This window comes from Schistocerca nitens, chromosome 2, assembly GCF_023898315.1.
Source record: "Schistocerca nitens isolate TAMUIC-IGC-003100 chromosome 2, iqSchNite1.1, whole genome shotgun sequence".
NCBI lineage: Eukaryota > Metazoa > Arthropoda > Insecta > Orthoptera > Acrididae > Schistocerca > Schistocerca nitens.
This window is the reverse complement of record NC_064615.1, coordinates 1,110,932,360-1,110,949,800: the sequence shown is the minus strand read 5'-3', so window position 1 is coordinate 1,110,949,800 and position 17,441 is coordinate 1,110,932,360. Positions and strand designations below refer to the sequence as shown.

The 17,441-nt window shown below is 42.2% G+C and overlaps 1 protein-coding gene across 1 annotated transcript in view; it reads right to left on the bottom strand.

Moving 5' to 3' along the window:
* LOC126237505 (F-box-like/WD repeat-containing protein TBL1XR1) overlaps positions 1-17,160 on the bottom strand; it is a 196,211-nt gene extending 179,051 nt beyond the window's left edge. The window contains exon 1 of the mRNA XM_049947662.1: positions 17,018-17,160. Within this exon, the coding sequence (XP_049803619.1) occupies positions 17,018-17,075 (58 nt within the window). The 5' untranslated portion in view covers positions 17,076-17,160. The remainder of the gene's footprint in view (positions 1-17,017) is intronic.
* Between the last annotated feature and the right edge of the window lie 281 nt (positions 17,161-17,441).

The window sequence follows — 17,441 nt, the reverse complement described above, 5'->3', positions numbered from 1 at the left end:
GAATGAATGTCATCAATGACCTCCTACTGAACAGAGTCTGTGAGGGCAGGAGAGCAGAAAGAGAGATCGATGGCTGAGAATGAGCCAGTATAGTCTGTCTGTAAACTCAAGAGCGAGCAGCACTTTTGGTGGGGGAAGTGGCCTTTCCCGGAAGAACCCTGCCACCGGCCTACAGGGGCACCCAAAATCAGTTGCCCCTTACCTGTCTAGCAGCGTAGATCGGCATGCTGTCAGTGTCAGTCAGTTAACTTTGTATACTCACTGATATACTTCGGTATCCAGAAGTGATGGACAATTGCCCAGCATTGCACAAAAATGTGCAGAATACGAAGAAGAGGAGGTATTTGCGGAGTAACGAGCGTTCAATCATCTCTAATGTTATTACAACGTGTGTTAAAGAGGCGACACAAAAAGAACTGTTGGCTAATATTACCAGTCCAAATCAAGCAGCTGCAATTTTATGCAAGGGTCAGCTTCGCCACAATAGGACACATAAGGAAGGAACGCGAAAGTAAGCTGCGTCGTTTACTGGAATCATCACGAAAGAAAACTAATAATTTTGGAAGAAACCCATCATTATAGACAGTTTCACAATCACGTAAAACCTTTGATGCTTGTGGAACAGCAGCATTTAAATGTATTCTGTCGCTAAATCTCTATCTCGGTTACTACTCACCAGATTCTAAGACATATTGCTTAAAACATGTGCACATTAGCTGCTCTAAACACTGCTAGCTGAAATTTCCTTCGAAACATGTACACCGATTCTGGACATCTAAGTAATAGGTTTGACATACGAGGTGCGTCCACACATCAATTTTTATTAACTGTGCATTTTTAATTTCATCCACACTTGTAAAATCGCTGGCCTTTAAGGCCTACTTTGAAATGTTTATACCACTAGTATGCCCTTGGTTTACTCACAACAGACTCACCAAAAGTAATATTTAACATTTCTAAAATTTTCATACACTTTATTGCAATCTTATAAAAAAGTTTAATACAGATTCTGTAATCTGTTGTTTTACAGAACAAATAATCGTTGATGCTACCAAAACACATGTAACCTTTTTGACAGCTGACAAAAGAGTAAATACCCAATATGCATAACATTGTGCAGCAGACACGGTTATGAAGACAGTGACAAAAAGTAGCGCAAATCGAACTAATACAACAAACAAAATTATAAATTCCTGGTACTTTGTTTCTTCGTGTTGTAGGAAGTGTCAAGTTTCAATGCAGCCCTTCAAAGAAAACTTCTACCTTTTAGTAGAAACACAAAGTAAGAACAATCCTTAAATTCTACAGATTGCTTGCATTATATGGGGTTCATTTTACGAATAGCAATAGACGAACATCCATTCACATAAACAGGCATTCGGTTCTATGTTTGTAGTAGAGTCCTGACTTCCGTTCTTATGTTAATATTATTTACTCTATAATGTTCTGTTTCGGAAGAAGCTATCGTCTTTTATATTCCTTATGGTCTTAACGCATTTGTCTAAAAATAAACACAACCGGGACGTATCTGTACATGGTGTCACCACAGATTTAAAGCGTGCGTCGTGGCAGGGCCAGTACTATGTTGTGAAACAGCCTGTATAAGTGCCTCATGATGTAGCTGGGTAGGCAGAGTGGGGACTCGCTCGCTCTTCAGTTTACCGACAGACTATAGCAGTACAGAAATGAGTGTTAGTACCTGTGTTGATGATGCACAGTTCGTGACACATCATGAAGCTATCCAAAACCCTGTCCCGAAGGTAAGTAGAGGTCAAGCCCCACAAGACTTGATGGGCATTGAAATCTGCCAGGAGGAGAAATGGTCAGGGGAATTGTTCCATAAGATCTGTGAGAGCCTCTGAGTCTACGGCATCTAGCAGAGGCCAATACAGGGAGCAAACTGTAATTCTGCAAACTGTAATTCTCCGATGACCATGAATTTCGACTGTGACCGACTGCAGGTCAATACCCAGGGGGAGGGCAGAGGAGTTGTGCACATTATTGACAAACACTGCAACCCCTCCTTTGGCTCTTTCCCCCGATAGGTGTCCTTGCGGTACACGATATAGACCTGTAGCACAGGAACACCTGTATCTTTAAAATGGGTTTCTAGTAAACACAAGTACAAGGGGCGTGCCTGTCTTCCACAAGAGTCATGAACCCATTCAAGTTCCACTGTAGTATGGGAGTCATTTCATCAGTGTGGTTTTAATTTACCCCTATCTTTGCAGTGGGGAGGTGAAGCACTTGTAGAGAATGAGGGAGTGGAGGGACTGCCTGGGTCTGGAGGTATCTAAGTCCACGATTGTCCTCCTCATCAGTCAGTCATGCCAGAATGATGTCTGATGGTGTCCAGAATAGCTAACCTGACCATCAGGACCCCTTCCCTGCACCCTGTCCCCTTGAGGATGAGGGGGGGAAAGGGGGCGTTGAGAGGCACTCTGCTTTTCGTATGCCTTCTAGATGCTCACTATGGAACTGTTGCTGGTCTTCTATCACAATGGACATTGTCTGTGTTGAAGTGTCCACCTTGGGAACAAGTGTTTGCACCCTGGAAGAATATAAAGTGGGAAAGACAGGAGGTTTCATCACCTTACATTCTTTTTTGGCTTCGGCATAGGGGATCCAATTGGCACTTTTATTTCCTGTATTTTGCATTCCTCAGAAAAAAAAACAAGGCAGACTCGACTCCAGACTGGTTGGCTCCCAGAGCAGTTGATGCAGACTGCTTGAGATGGGCAGTCAGTCCCAGCATCATGCACTACTTTTCCACACTTCCCATAGGTCAATTCACCTCCACAACTCATGGTTGTATGGCCAAAATGCTGGCATTTATATCACCACGTAGGATTTGTTATGTAAGGCCTAACTGTGAGTCGAACAAATCCTGCCACAGTATGTTCAGGCAGCTTTTGAGAACTTAATGTGACAATGAAAGTGGTAGTCTTTCCAGTTTCTCCATTACTGCTTCTTGTTTGTTGCTCTACATCAGTTACCCCCTGGGGATGTCCATTTTTGTTTTAACTCTGCTCATGATATCATGGCACATTACCACACCCTTGCTTGGGTTGAAAGAGTTGTGCATCTCAACAATGATGTCATATTCACCCAGTTTCTGTGATTTCTTAGGAAGTTCCACCTGCTTTGACTCGTTAGTTTCAACCAACAAGAAGCCATTACGCAGTCGTTCTATAGATTTTAGGGTGTCAGCAAGTCCTTCCAAAACCTTGTGGATATAGAAAGGGGACACATTTTCAAATGTCCCATCTTGCCTCTTTATCATCAGAAACACATTGTGATTCATGACCCTATGAGCCCTGTTACTGAAGTCCAACCAATTCTTACTATCATGAGCCCTAGCCTCTCTCATTCTTTTGGATGAATGGGCATGAGTACTCCCAGGCCGCACACCCTTCCCACTGGGAGGACAAGAAGAAGATTCTGAGGATTCCATCTTGGTCCCACGAGCAGCTAGCGAAATAAGGGTTCACTCAGACAGAGCCCAGTGTGCTCAAGTAAGTCTTATACAGCTGAGGTGCTGCAGGTTCCCAAGAGGTTGCCAACTAATGACCGTTCCACCTCAAAAGCCATGCAACTCATCAATGCGCAGCAATCTTGAGACTGAAGGTTTTCTAATAGTGGTGCCAGAACTAGCAATTACACAGTAAATCAGGCAAATCTAAAGGCTGCAAATTCAACTAAATACTTAGAGATTACAATTACGGGAACCTAAACTGGACGATCACACTTACAAAATGCAACAGGTATACTAAAGAGACAGTTTACATTACGCTTGTCTACCCTCTTCTGGAATACTGCTTTGTGGTGTGGGATTTGCATCAGATAGGATTGACGGAGGACGTCGAAAAAGTTCAAAGATGGGAGGCTTGTTTTGTATTATCACAAAATAAGGGAGAGAGTATCATGGATATGAAACACGAATTGGGGTGGCATTCATTTAAAATAAAAAAAGTGTGTTTCATTGTGGCAGGGTCTTCTCAGGAAATTTCTATCACCAACTTTCTCCCCAGAGTGTGAAAATATTTTGTTGGTGCCAACCCAAACAGAATGGTAATCACAATAAAATAAGAGAAATCAGAGCTCGCACGGGAAGCGTGTTCATTTTTCCTGTGTGTTATTCGAGAGTGGAACAGTAGAGAAGTAGCTTAAAGGTGGTTCAATAAACCCTCAGCTAGGCACTTAATAGTGAATTGCCGAGTAACTATGTGGATACAGAGGAGTATCAAACATGTCAGGGAACGCGGGAAACAGTGCAGTCATTGTTGTAATGCGAAAAGGGAGCGATGCATCTGATGTCCAAAAGTGCCAAATGTTGAAACATTTCTGAAACAGATAAGTTTGTAACCTGTTTGCATGCCGCTGTGGTTAAAGTACACTGTGCATGGGAAAATGGTGCTATCCAAAACTGGTGCTGAGGCAACTCTGGTGCACCATGGGACATAGATAACAGGGGTGAATGACAGCTGCACAACCGTGCAATTATGTAATAAAATCCAAATTGCCACTATCATAGTCTAATGATGTATATACTGTGATGGATCCATCTTCAGACCATCTGCAGAAGTTACATAACATTTTTTTATTTTATTATAATTTTGGTCAATCATATTCTCCAATATACAAATTCGGTACTTACATTTGTATATCATCAGTGGTTGCTGTCATTCTGTATTGTATTACAACATGGTGTAGGTTTAGGATTCTTCTGCTGTTAGCTGTTTTATAGTTTGCTCCTGTTATTAATGATCCTTTACTGTAACTTTTATAATTTGGAGTTTTATCGTTAGATCTAACAGGCTGACAGCTGACCAAATAAGTTATATGGCTACAATAGCTGTATCTGTATCTACATCCATACTCCACAAACCACCTGACGGTGTGTGGTGGAGGGTACCTTGAGTACCTCTATCGGTTCTCGCTTTTATTCCAGTCTCGTATTGTTCGTGGAAAGATAGATTGTCGATTGCCTCTGTGTGGGCTCTAATCTCTCTGATTTTATCCTTATGGTCTCTTCGCGAGATATACATAGGAGGGAGCAATATACTGCTTGACTCCTCAGTAAAGGTATGTTCTCGAAACTTCAACAAAAGCCCATACCGAGCTACTGAGCATCTCTCTTGCACAGTCTTCCACTAGAGTTTATCTATCATCTCCGTAATGCTTTCGCGATTACTAAATGATCCTGTAATGAAGTGCGCTGCTCTCCATTGGATCTTCTCTATCTCTTCTATCAACCCTATCTGGTACGGATCCCACACCGGTGAGCAGTATTCAAGCAGTTGGCGAACAAGTGTACTGTAACCTACTTCCTTAGTTTTCGGTTTGCATTTCCTTGGGATTCTTCCAGCGAATCTCAGTCTGGCATCTGCTTTACCGACGATCAACTGTATATGATCATACCATTTAAAATCATTAATAATGCCTACTCACAGATAATTTATGGAATTAACTGCTTCCAGTTGCTGACCTGCTATAGTGTAGCTAAATGATAAAGGATCTTTCTTTCTATGTATTCACAGCACATTACACTTGCCTACATTGAGATTCAATTGCCATTCCCCGCACCATGCGTCAATTCATTGCAGATCCTCCTGCGTTTCAGTACAATTTTCCATTGTTACAACCCCTCGATATACTACAGCATCATCCGCAAAAAGCCTCAGTGAACTACGATGTTATCCACAAGGTCATTTATGTATACTGTGAACAGCAACGGTCCTACGACACTCCCCTGCAGCACACCTGAAATCACTCTTACTTCGGAAGACTTCTCTCTATTGAGAATGACATGCTGCATTCTGTTATCTAGGAACTCTTCAATCCAATCACACAATTAGTCTGATAGTCCATATGCTCTTATTTTGTTCATCAAACGACTGTGGGGAACTGTATCGAACGCCTTGCGGAAGTCACGGCATCTATCTGGGAACTCGTGTCTATGGCCCTCTTGAGTCTCGTGGACGAATAGTGCGAGCTGGGTTTTACACGATTGTCTTTTTTGAAACCCATGTGATTACTACAGCATAGATTTCTAGTCTCCAGAAAAGTCATTATACCTGAACATAATATGTGTTCCAAAATTCTACAACTGATTGAGATTAGAGATATAGGTCTATAGTTCTGCACATCTGTTCGACATCCCTTCTTGAAAATGTGGATGACCTGTGCCCTTTCCCAATGTTTTGGAACGCTACACTCTTCTAGAGACCTACGGCACACCACTGCAAGAAGGGGGCCACGTTCCTTCACATAGTGTGTCAATGTTATCATTTCAGGCTGTATGTACAATATTTGTAACTGACGTGGCTGTGGGGAGTTGTTTGTGTTTATCTGTTAACTCTGTTTAGTAACTTGAAAAAGTATGAAATGGTTACATTTTAAATCTGTTTCTTCATTTAAAATCTCACCAAGGCATCGTACAATGCATATGTAGATTTCTCTCTCTTCAATTACATTCACTACTAAACCTTTAGGTTCTGCATTGTTGTTATCATTCTTTAAGTGGCTGAACATTTGCTAATGCTCGTGTTGCCTCAATATCTTATACATACAGCCCAAAATGATAACATCAACACACCGTAGCAATGGTAAAAAAATAGCATATTTGGCCAATTGCCACAACTGTCAAATCTGACAATAAAATATCAGATTACAAAAATTACAAGAAAGGACCATTTAACAACAGGAGCAAGCTCTAAAACAGCTTACAGCATACGAGTCCTAAACCTACACCACACTGTAATACAAAACAGAGTGACATCGACCACTGATGATATATGGAAATAAGTACCAAATCTGTATATCCAATAATATAATTACCCAACATTATAATAAAATTTAAAAAAAAATATGTAACTTCCAAAGATGGTCTGAAGATGGAAATCTTGCTGAAATGAATCAGGCACAATAAATACACCATTAAACTATAACAGCAGCAATCTGAATTTTTATGTAGTGTCTCTATGGGGTATCTTCTATGCTGCAGTCCCATTGGATAAACCAAGTGGTTACCAACAGTTTATCCTCAACAACCATTCAGGATATGTTACTGCATATCCTGAATATTCACTGAGGATAAACTGTTGAACCTTCGCAGCCGGCGCCTGGTTCATGCACCCATGCTGACTGCTGTTCATTAGCAACAAAGACTGGAATTTGCACGTCAGTACTGCAACTGCAACAGGTGGCCTTTTCAGATGCATCACGTTTTATGCTCCATCAGATAGATGACAAACACCCTGCAACAATTGTCAGAAGGATCCAGGCCAGAGGAGGGAGTGTTATAGTCTGAGGAATGTTTTCGTGGTATTCCATTGGTGATCTTGTCCTTCTGAAAGGCACAATGAATCAACACAAATATATGGCCTTGGGTACTTTGTTCATCCCTACATGCAGTTTGTTTTCCCTTGGCACAATGATATCTACCAACAGGACAAAGCAAAGTGGCACACAGCTTACAGAGCACATGCATGGTTTGAAGAGCACCAGGACGAGTTTACCGTACTCCCCCGACCACCAAACTCCCGGATTTAAGGCCATTCGAGAATCTATGAGACCACCTCGATTGGGCTGATCATACCATGGATCCTCAACCGAGGAACCTAGAGCAGCTGGCCACAGCACTGAAGTCAGTATGGCTCCACACCTCTGTTTGTAAGTTCCAGAATCCCACTACTTTCCTTCCTGCACAATTCCAGCAGTCCCCACTGCAAAAGATGGTTATTCAGGCTTCTGACAGGTAGTCATATTAATATGACCGGACACTGTGTGTCTCTTATGTTGTTTCCAGATGACATGAACTTGATCTAAAAGTTGGACTCAGCTCTGCAACTGAGCTCAAAATTAATGACACAATTGAAAAACACCTCTCATGCTCCATTGCAAACTAAACACAAACAAGACAGCTCATATGCTCTTCTACCCATCCCAAGACCATCAGCTCACGTCACTGTACCCTCACAAGTTGATGGCACAGAAATTTTAATGGAAATAAAAGTTTTTGGAAGACTGGGTTGAGAGTCGCCATATTTACATTCCAGAGATAGTTTCTACTGTCTAAAGTCTGCTTTTTAATGCACTGCCCCTCATCAATCTAGAATAAATAAAAATGTAAATGATCATTTGTTCAAAATCACATATCTCCATAAGTTCTTCACCAATTGCTTTGAAATTTTGAAACAGTGTTGCATTTGAACACAAGCCTGTTGTTATACAACTACTGGAGTGCTATATGGCATCCAAACACATATATAAGAATAAAGAGGATACAATATTAGCAAAATACCACACAGTCGTTTGTTCAAAGTCGTAAATCTCTGAAAGTTCTTCACCGACTGCTTTGAAATTTTGACACAATGTTACATGCGAATAGGCATTTGTTTTTATGTACTATTTTCAATACATATAATATACAAATAAATACGCAATACATAATAAGGAAACACTATTGCCAAGTAATTCGAAAAGTTTACCAATTTACTATTAGGCAATACTCTTATGAAGAATCGGACAGATATAGGCTACATAGTTTTAAGACAAGGTGTTTATAAATTTGTTACATAAAAGTAACCTTTAAGTGTGGAAAAGGGAAATAACTTACAGAAATGTTTAATACAGCTCTGGCTGCAATACACCTTGAATTTATATTTACAAATGTTTAATGTGGATACATATTGTAACAAGACTAATGTCACATCTGTAACAGTAACATACTGCTAGCCAACCCTGACAGGAGATGGACAGAGGGATGGGAGGAAATGTTAACAAAAAGTGAAACAGATGAGTGAGAGAGAGAGAGAGAGAGAGAGAGAGAGAGAGAGAGAGAAGACAGAGAGAGGGGGGGGGGGGGAGCTTGGGCATAGAAAGGGGAGAGGAGGTGATGGGCAGACAAGTGGGGCAGGAAGGAGGAGGTGGAGAGAGAAAGAGGGGAGGAGACGGACAGAGAAAGGGGAGAGGAGGAGGATATAGACAAAGAGAGAGAGAGAGAGAGAGAGAGAGAGAGAGGAGGAGGAGGATATGGACAAAGAGAGGGGGAGAAGGATATGGACCAAGATGGAGAGAATAGAAGGAGATTACAACATATACCCCAAACACATTAGAAATGTCTGCTTTTTCTTTTCTTTCCTTTCCTTTCCATTTAAGCAGAGTAAGCAACAGCAATGTGTGACCGGGAACAGCCAGGTATAAATAAAAGCAGTACCTTCACTCAAAAAGTGAAAAAATGGTTCAAATGGCTCTGAGCACTATGGTACTCAACTGCTGTGGTCATCAGTCCCCTAGAACTTAGAACTACTTAAACCTAACTAACCCAAGGACATCACACACATCCATGCCCGAGGCAGGATTCGAACCTGCGACCGTAGCAGTCGCACGGTTCCGGACTGCGTGCCCAGAACTGCGAGACCACCGCGGCCGGCCAAAAAGAGAAAGATTTGCTAATGAAACATACATTTCATTCTGTTGCTGAGTACCTAAAGGCTCACTTGCATTAACTATTAAGCTCATCCTCTCCCATACAAAACTTAAATCTTAAGAAAATAAAAGTCATAAAAATATTGTGTACACAGTGGTCAACTGCGCCAATAATTACTTTTTATACTTGCCTCCCGCTTAAGGTAGAATTTCACTGTTTCATAGAGCTATAAAGAAATAATGTGCTTGCATTCATATGCAATGTGATCTATTTTGATATATTTTCTATATTTTAGTATAATAAAGTAAACAATGAGTCTTTCTATATTTTAGTATATTAAAATAGACAATGAGTCTTTTGTCAATTCTAAACCTTAGCTACTATTGTATTTGGCACAACAGGTCTGATGACTTTTCATGTATATTTTAGTTTATTTTGTTTTCATGTGTATTTTAGTTTATTTAGCTGCTGTAGATAAATGTTAGGTTATTGCTGCAATTACTTAACATGTTCTGTTCTTTGCAGGTGTAAATACAAATGCATTTAACATTTTGCAATTAGCCCCATAACCCCATGGTTATACAGTCTAAGATTTCTGGACTTCAAATAAACAACTGACAACAATATGAAATAGGATAAATTGTTACCCAGCATGTGCAGCAGACAGGCAAATTTAATCATTTTAAGGCAGAATAAGCTATTGGACAAAGTCCTACCTCAGAAGCAGAAAAGTAAATACACACACACACACACACACACACACACACACACACACACACACACACAAATATGGGGATAGGGATAAGAGCAAGTTGCAATAGGGACTGGGGAGGCCATGGGGTTTCTGAATGAACAGCCGGGTGTTAGTGTCCAAAGGGCATAATATTTCAGCAAGCGACCACGTTGCAATCATCAGGTGCTCTGACAAGCTGACCACCTAGGCACTGGCACCAGGCTTTTATATCCCCCCCCCCCCCTACAGGTGCTCCGAACGTGGTCTGTGCCCAGGTGTGGAGCATCCAGTATCCGTCCTGTTCGCGGTCCGCACCCATGGGCGTGTGCTGACACAGTCTTCTTAGTATCGCTGCCTGTTCTCAACATCAGTTCATAGTGGGATGTCTTCTTTCTCCTTTTAATCAGATTTGAAGCAGGCTCCCAGGCCTTACTAAGGATGTAACTGCTATCTCGATTGATTAGGAGTTCCCGTACTCGAATCTCAGTAGATTCTTTAATGACAAAGTCTCAGTATTTGGACGTCTGTGTCAGAACCTTGGTATGGTCATTATTCATACTGTGTAATTCCAAGTGGCAACATTCAGCAATCCGGACTTATTAGGCTGCTGCAGTCTGGTGTGCCATTGATGTTCTTAGCAACGATCTTCGATAGTGCAAACCATTTGACCTATGTAAGTCAAGCCACATTCACACGGGGACCTGGTAGACTCCAGATTTCCATAGTCCTGGATTGTCCTTGACATTATCAAGCAGTGTTTGTGTCTTAATTGGTGGGCGGAAGACAGTCTTCACTTGATGTTTTTGAAGAATTCGACCTATATTTCCCTATAAAGCACCACAGAATGGAATGCTAGCCCCCATCTTGCTGAGGCTCCTCTTCTGTTTCCTCCGTTTGCACAATCAGTGTGGGATGTAGAGCTTTCCGAATCTGCTTCTCTATGTAGCCGTTTTTCCGCAAAACTGACCTTCAGATGCTCAAGTTCTTGGTTAAGGCTCTCATTGTCAGCCCTTTGGACCAATGTTTTGAGGATGCCGCTCCTCTGCGCTGGATGGTGACAGCTGTTTGCATGTAAGTAGGGTCGGTGTGCATCTTCTTATGGTACACACTGTGGCCAATGTGTCATCTGCTCTTCTTTTAAACAGGACATCCAGAAAGGGGAGTACTCCATCCACTTCGACTTCCATCGTAAACTTGATGTTCTTGTGTACAGAACTGAGATGTATGAGGAAACCATTCAGCTTGTCTCTACCATGTGGTCATATGACAATCGTCAACATAGTGGAAAACAAAGGTAGGTTTCCAATGTGCTGAATCATGGGCTTCCTCCTCAAAATGTTCCATGAACAAGGTGGTGACGACTGGTGAATGTGGACTCTCCATGCCTACTCTGTCCATCTGCTCATAGTATCCACTGTCGAAGAGGAAGTATGTTGATGGCAGGATGTGCGTAAAAAGATTGGTCATCTCTGTGCCAAACTTCTGACCAATAAGTTAAAAGGATTTCTCCAAAGCCACCCTTCTGAAGAGAGAGACAACATCAAAACTCACAAGGCTGCCTGTATCACAAAGTCTGAGTTGTTAAGATGCCCGACAAAATCCACTGAGATGCGAATATGATGTGGACATTTACCAACAAAAGCGCTACGCATTTCCTTCAGGTATTTTGCAAGTGATTATGTTGAAGCACTAATGTTGCTGACAATCGCATGTAAAGTCACTCCTCTTTGTGTACATTTAGAAGACTGTGAAATCTCGGTGGAACACACCCTCTCTGTCGTAGATTCTTCACAACACCGTCTGGTAAGCCAGATTCCCTGAGAAGAGCCCTGATCTTCCTCTCCACTCTCTTGGTAAGGTCAGTGTTGATCTTCCGGTATGCGCTGTCTTCTAGCAAACCCTGCACCTTCTCGATGTAATCTTGATGAGGTAAGATCACAGTTGAGTTGCCTTTGTTGGCTAGTAAGACTATGATATCTCGATCTTCTCGTAGCTCCCATATGGCCGCCCTCTCCTTGGTACAGATGTTTGGTTTCACAGGTTTAGTTTGTGTGAGAGCATGACAGGTTTTGCAACATACTTCTTCAACTGCTTCAGGTGGAACTCATGCAGCCGTCTGTTCCACTGCACTGATGAAATCTGTGATAACTGTGCATTTAGGAGTTGGTGCAAAGTTGAGTCCTCTCTAAAGAACTACAAGCATGTCCTCATCCAACTGCCTGGCCGTGAGATTGATGATAGTCTTGCAGGGAGCCTCAGAAGATCTAATTTTGATGTCTGACGCACAGTGTCTAATTTTGATGTCCGACGCACAGTGGCCTTTCTTTGCGCAGAGTCTGCTCATGTGACACAGTCAATCCATTCCCATATTCAGGAGTTGACCTGGTTGGCCAGCTGTAGAAGGAGTTTGTGAAGTTCTCTGTTAATTGAATCTAGGCAACAGTGAGCAAAACATATTCTTTCACAAACTATGCCTAGGCTGGCATGTTTCTTGATTCTTCTGGCTGCTGCTGAATCAATGTGATGTGTCATCTTGGCGAAGTTCGGCAGCACACACTTTTCATGGCATCCCATAAGGTCAGTAAATGGTTTGCCCGGTGAGGCAGCTTGTCAAGCCTTTTCATGCAGCGATACTTCTCCTCCCTGTAAAGGTATGTGACATGATTGTTCGATTCCTCCTGGCATACTTCATGATGGAAGAGTTCACGAGTGGATAGGTGGGTGTTAGTGTCCAATGGGCACAATATTTTGGCATGTTTAAAAGGAGAAAGAAGACATCCCACCATGAACTGACATCAAGAAAAGGCAGATATCCTAAGAAGATGCCACCATCACATGCACTTGGGTGCAAATTGCAAACGGAACAGATGGTAGAAGCTCTGCACCTGGGTGTGGACCGCATTTGGAACACCTGGAGGGTAGGAGATAAAAGCCTAGTGCCAGCGCCTCGGCAATCAGTTCGTCAGTGCACCTGATGAAGGCAATGTGGTCGCTTGCAAAAATATTGTGCCCGTTGGACACTAACACCCGGCTGCTCACCCGTGAACTCTTTCATAATGAAGTATGCCAGCAGAAACTGAAGAATCAATGGAGGAGATTCTATCTGAACAATTCAGAAAAACTTGTGTTGCTGGAAAGAATTCTGCTGACACAGGCTGTGAAGCAGTTGTTGAAGTCAAGTACACCATGTTGGGCAGCACGCTTGGCAACTGGATGGTCCAGCTGCTTCATTGGCAGTTTGGCAACACTCATCTGTGAGAATAGACAGCATAAGTAGAATGCTGCACAGTGGTTGCAGCTAAATTTGTAGACCACATGACTGCTTTAACAGGTGGCCTTGGCTTTTATAGGGTATCAGATGCCTGTGACAGGACTGGCATAGGTGGTAGACGAAGGACATATGGAAAAGGACTTGGACTTGGGTCTACTGCAAGGACATGAGCCATGGGTAAGGTGTTGGGATATGTATGGTATAGGGATGGATGAGGAAACTGGGTAGTTGGGATGGGTGGCAAAATACCATAGCCCTGACGCCAGTGAACACTGCCTTTTCCAACGTCCAACTGACTAAATATACTACCTCCTTCCTAGTCACCATGACCAACTATATCCCCAGCCAAAATCACTTCCCCTTTGAAGGCATCACATCCAAACAAATCCACACTACAGCCTTGGGTACATGCACGGTACCATCCTATGCCAATCGATTAGTGGGACATTTACAGGAATACTTTCTGGTCACCCAGAATCCCAAACTCCTCACCTGCTTCAGATTCACTGGACCTTGCGGGAGGACACCCTACCCACATTCCTCCAGAACCTCAACATCGTCTACCCCATTCACCTTATTGTCCTCAGCCCAGCAAGCTATCTCTGAAATATTGGCCTCTATCTCATAGATGGCTACATCAGTACCTTAGGCCGCATAAAACCTACCAATCACCAACATTTCCATTTCAGATGCTTCCACCCACTTCACACAAAGAAGTCCATTCCATATAGCCTAGCCACAGATGGTCTTTGCACCTTTAGTGATGAGCAGTCCATCTCCAAATATACCAAGCTTCTTGCTGAGGCATTCACAGACCGAAATTTACTATCCACATTGTCAAGAAACTATATCCCCCGCACAGTCACCTCCCATCCCCTGCACAGTCACTGACTAGCATTCCACACATAACTCAGATACTTCAAGACAGGAAGCAAATCAATCATGTTCTCTACCTGGATTGAGACTTATCTTTGGTCAGTCCCTGAAACAAGAAATATCCTTGAAACTTCCTGGCAGATTAAAACTGTGTGCCCGACCGAGACTCGAACTCGGGACCTTTGCCTTTCGCGGGCAAGTGCTCTACCAACTGAGCTACCGAAGCACGACTCACGCCCGGTACTCACAGCTTCACTTCTGCCAGTACCTCGTCTCCTACCTTCCAAACTTTACAGAAGCTCTCCTGCGAACCTTGCAGAACTATCACTCCTGAAAGAAAGGATACAGCGGAGACATGGCTTAGCCACAGCCTGGGGGGATGTTTCCAGAATGAGATTTTCACTCTGCAGCGGAGTGTGCGCTGATATGAAACTTTCATATGAAAGTTTCATATCAGCGCACACTCCGCTGCAGAGTGAAAATCTCATTCTAGAAATATCCTTGGTGGTCAAGAGACAGTAGGGCCAATAAGTTGCCAATCATGCTACCCAATATGGTGTGTGTGACTTCGTTTGTGCTATCTGGATTTTTCCCACCAACATCAATTTCTGTGAATTTCATGGGTAGGAATTATAACTACAACAGACGTCATTCCTGTAGCCCCGACAGCTAGTCCCAGCTCAACCTAACCTACCCCTCCCTTGCTCCCCCTCCAGCCCACCACAGTCACCTGATACTGCACATAACAGCCCTCCATTCTGTCCCCATCACATTGTTGCACACTTTTCCGTATCTGACGTGCTATTCTTCCCCCTACCCACGCCATGTCTCTTCAGGAACCCCCCCCCCCTCCCACTAATCACCTCAGCTGACAGCTGAGACTGCTGCTTACCATTGTTAAGCCACAGCACCCAGAGACGACAGTGACCATATGTACACTTGTGTGTGTGTGGACTTTTTTATGTCTGAGGAAACACTCTGTCCGATAGCTTGTGTGTATTGTGTATTAAACCGGGGACCTAGAAACGATGGAGAGGCTTCGTCCCGCCATAGTCCTCAGTGGTTCAAAACCCCACATCAGGCCACAGCAATCCACCCACCCCAACGCCGCTCCACACCGAACCCAGGGTTATTGTTCAGTTCGCCCCCCCCCCCCCCCAGTGGACATCCCCCCCCAACCCGGGAACGTCATACACCATCCCCCCCGATGAGGGTAATGTTTGCATGGTAGAGTAATTACGGTGTACGCATATGTGGAGACAGTGTTCATGCTGCAATTGCCGACATAGTGTAACTGAGGCAGAATAAGGGGAACCAGCCCACATTCGCCAAGGTAGATGGAAAACTGCCTTAAAAACCATCCACAGGCTCGGTGGCACACCAGACCTCAACACTAATCCATCGGGCGGATTCGTGCAAGGGGCTCCAATAGCTTAGTCTACTTTGAAATGTACTTTTAATGTGACTTCCAGCCAATCAATGTCTCCTCTATTTGGTAAGTAGCAATGTATTTTATATTGTTGTTACTGCATCATATATTTTCCACTGTCCCAAACAGTGTGTTCAAAAAAACTATGTTGCTGCAAAATTATACAAACTTCATCTTGAACAATGAATTACGTAAATTACCTACAACTACTCATCCGTGAATTCACTTCCATGCCACAAAGTAAAGGGTGTGGGATATGCGAAACAAGTTACTGGTTTATTAATTTTTCCCATTTAGTCATTGCTAATGCCATGACTGCGTCACATTCATAAAACTGACAACAAACCACATTTAAATATTTTGTGCAAATATGCTGTGAATCAAATTAAGTATTTCTACATTTTATCTAAAAACTTTGGAACCACTCTGTAAATAGAGCAGTGATTACCTCTAAAAAAGAATTTTTTTAAAAAAAATACATAAGCTGATGGTTAAGCAGCCAAAGATAAGTCCCCGGGCTTTAATAAGTACCAGCATAGATATATTTTTTTTTAAATCACGATTAGTGACTGAATGTAATTTGTTTTTTTAATGATTTACTGGGTACACAGCATGTATGTAAACAGCCAAGGAGTAGTACAACAATTAATGAATAAGGGCAGTTAAGTTGGAGGAATGGATATATGGCTGGAAATTATTGTTAATCTTTGACCCACATCGATATCTCTGTAATATAAGTTTGACAATTTCTTGAGCTAAGTTAGTGTAACACCAGCCTCTACCCCGTAGTTAAAAGTGGCCAATATACAAATATTTGATAGGACACTTGAACAGGTTATGTCAGTTTACAAGCGAAAAATAAGAAACCATTTGTGACAATAACAACTGGTCCAGTTATAACAATTTTTATTCAATATAAATTATCAGTATTGCTGCTGTTATTGGCGCTAACTGCCTAGGATTGTTTACCTCCCAACCGCCCTTGGATAAACAATTCCTTTACACACTTAGTCACTTCTCACTCTATATTTGATTTAAATTTATTCCGCCGTGAATGGGTACATGAAATGCATGTGTGTTGAAAATTATGGTTGCAACTTTAAATTTCTGTATATAGATAAATTGTTTAATTTGTTTTCCGATGGTAATACGTCCCAGAGGATTTTTGAAGATATACCAAAAAAATTCTCTGATTTTCTTTTCATTTGTGCATACTCTCAAAAACCGCTAAGCAGTAGTTGCAGAAAATTGATTCAAAATATAAGAAAAGATTACCTGACTCCTGTAGATACCGGTACACCAAGAAATTCACTTCGTCACTTGAAAAACTCATTGTATCGTATATCTCACTTCATTTGAACACAACCGATAAACACAAACATTAAATACTACAGCCAAAGAGTCAGTTGGTTTACTAACGTTGCTGAATCCAAAGATGTTTACCAATACGTTTATTTCGGGGGGGGGGGGGCCGAAGAATCCTAAGACCTGGCCTGATCTGCAGAAAAAAGTGCATAATACGTAGTTCATTCACTATTTATATAAATTCACGTATTTTAAGTTATACTAATGTTTCAAGTCATTCAGGCCAACTGTATAGGAAAACTGACACCAAAACGTAAAATTATAAGCAAAAATAGTCCTACAAAAAGAACAAAAGTTTTTGTCCAGTAGAGTTTTGCATCAGTTAATAAATAGT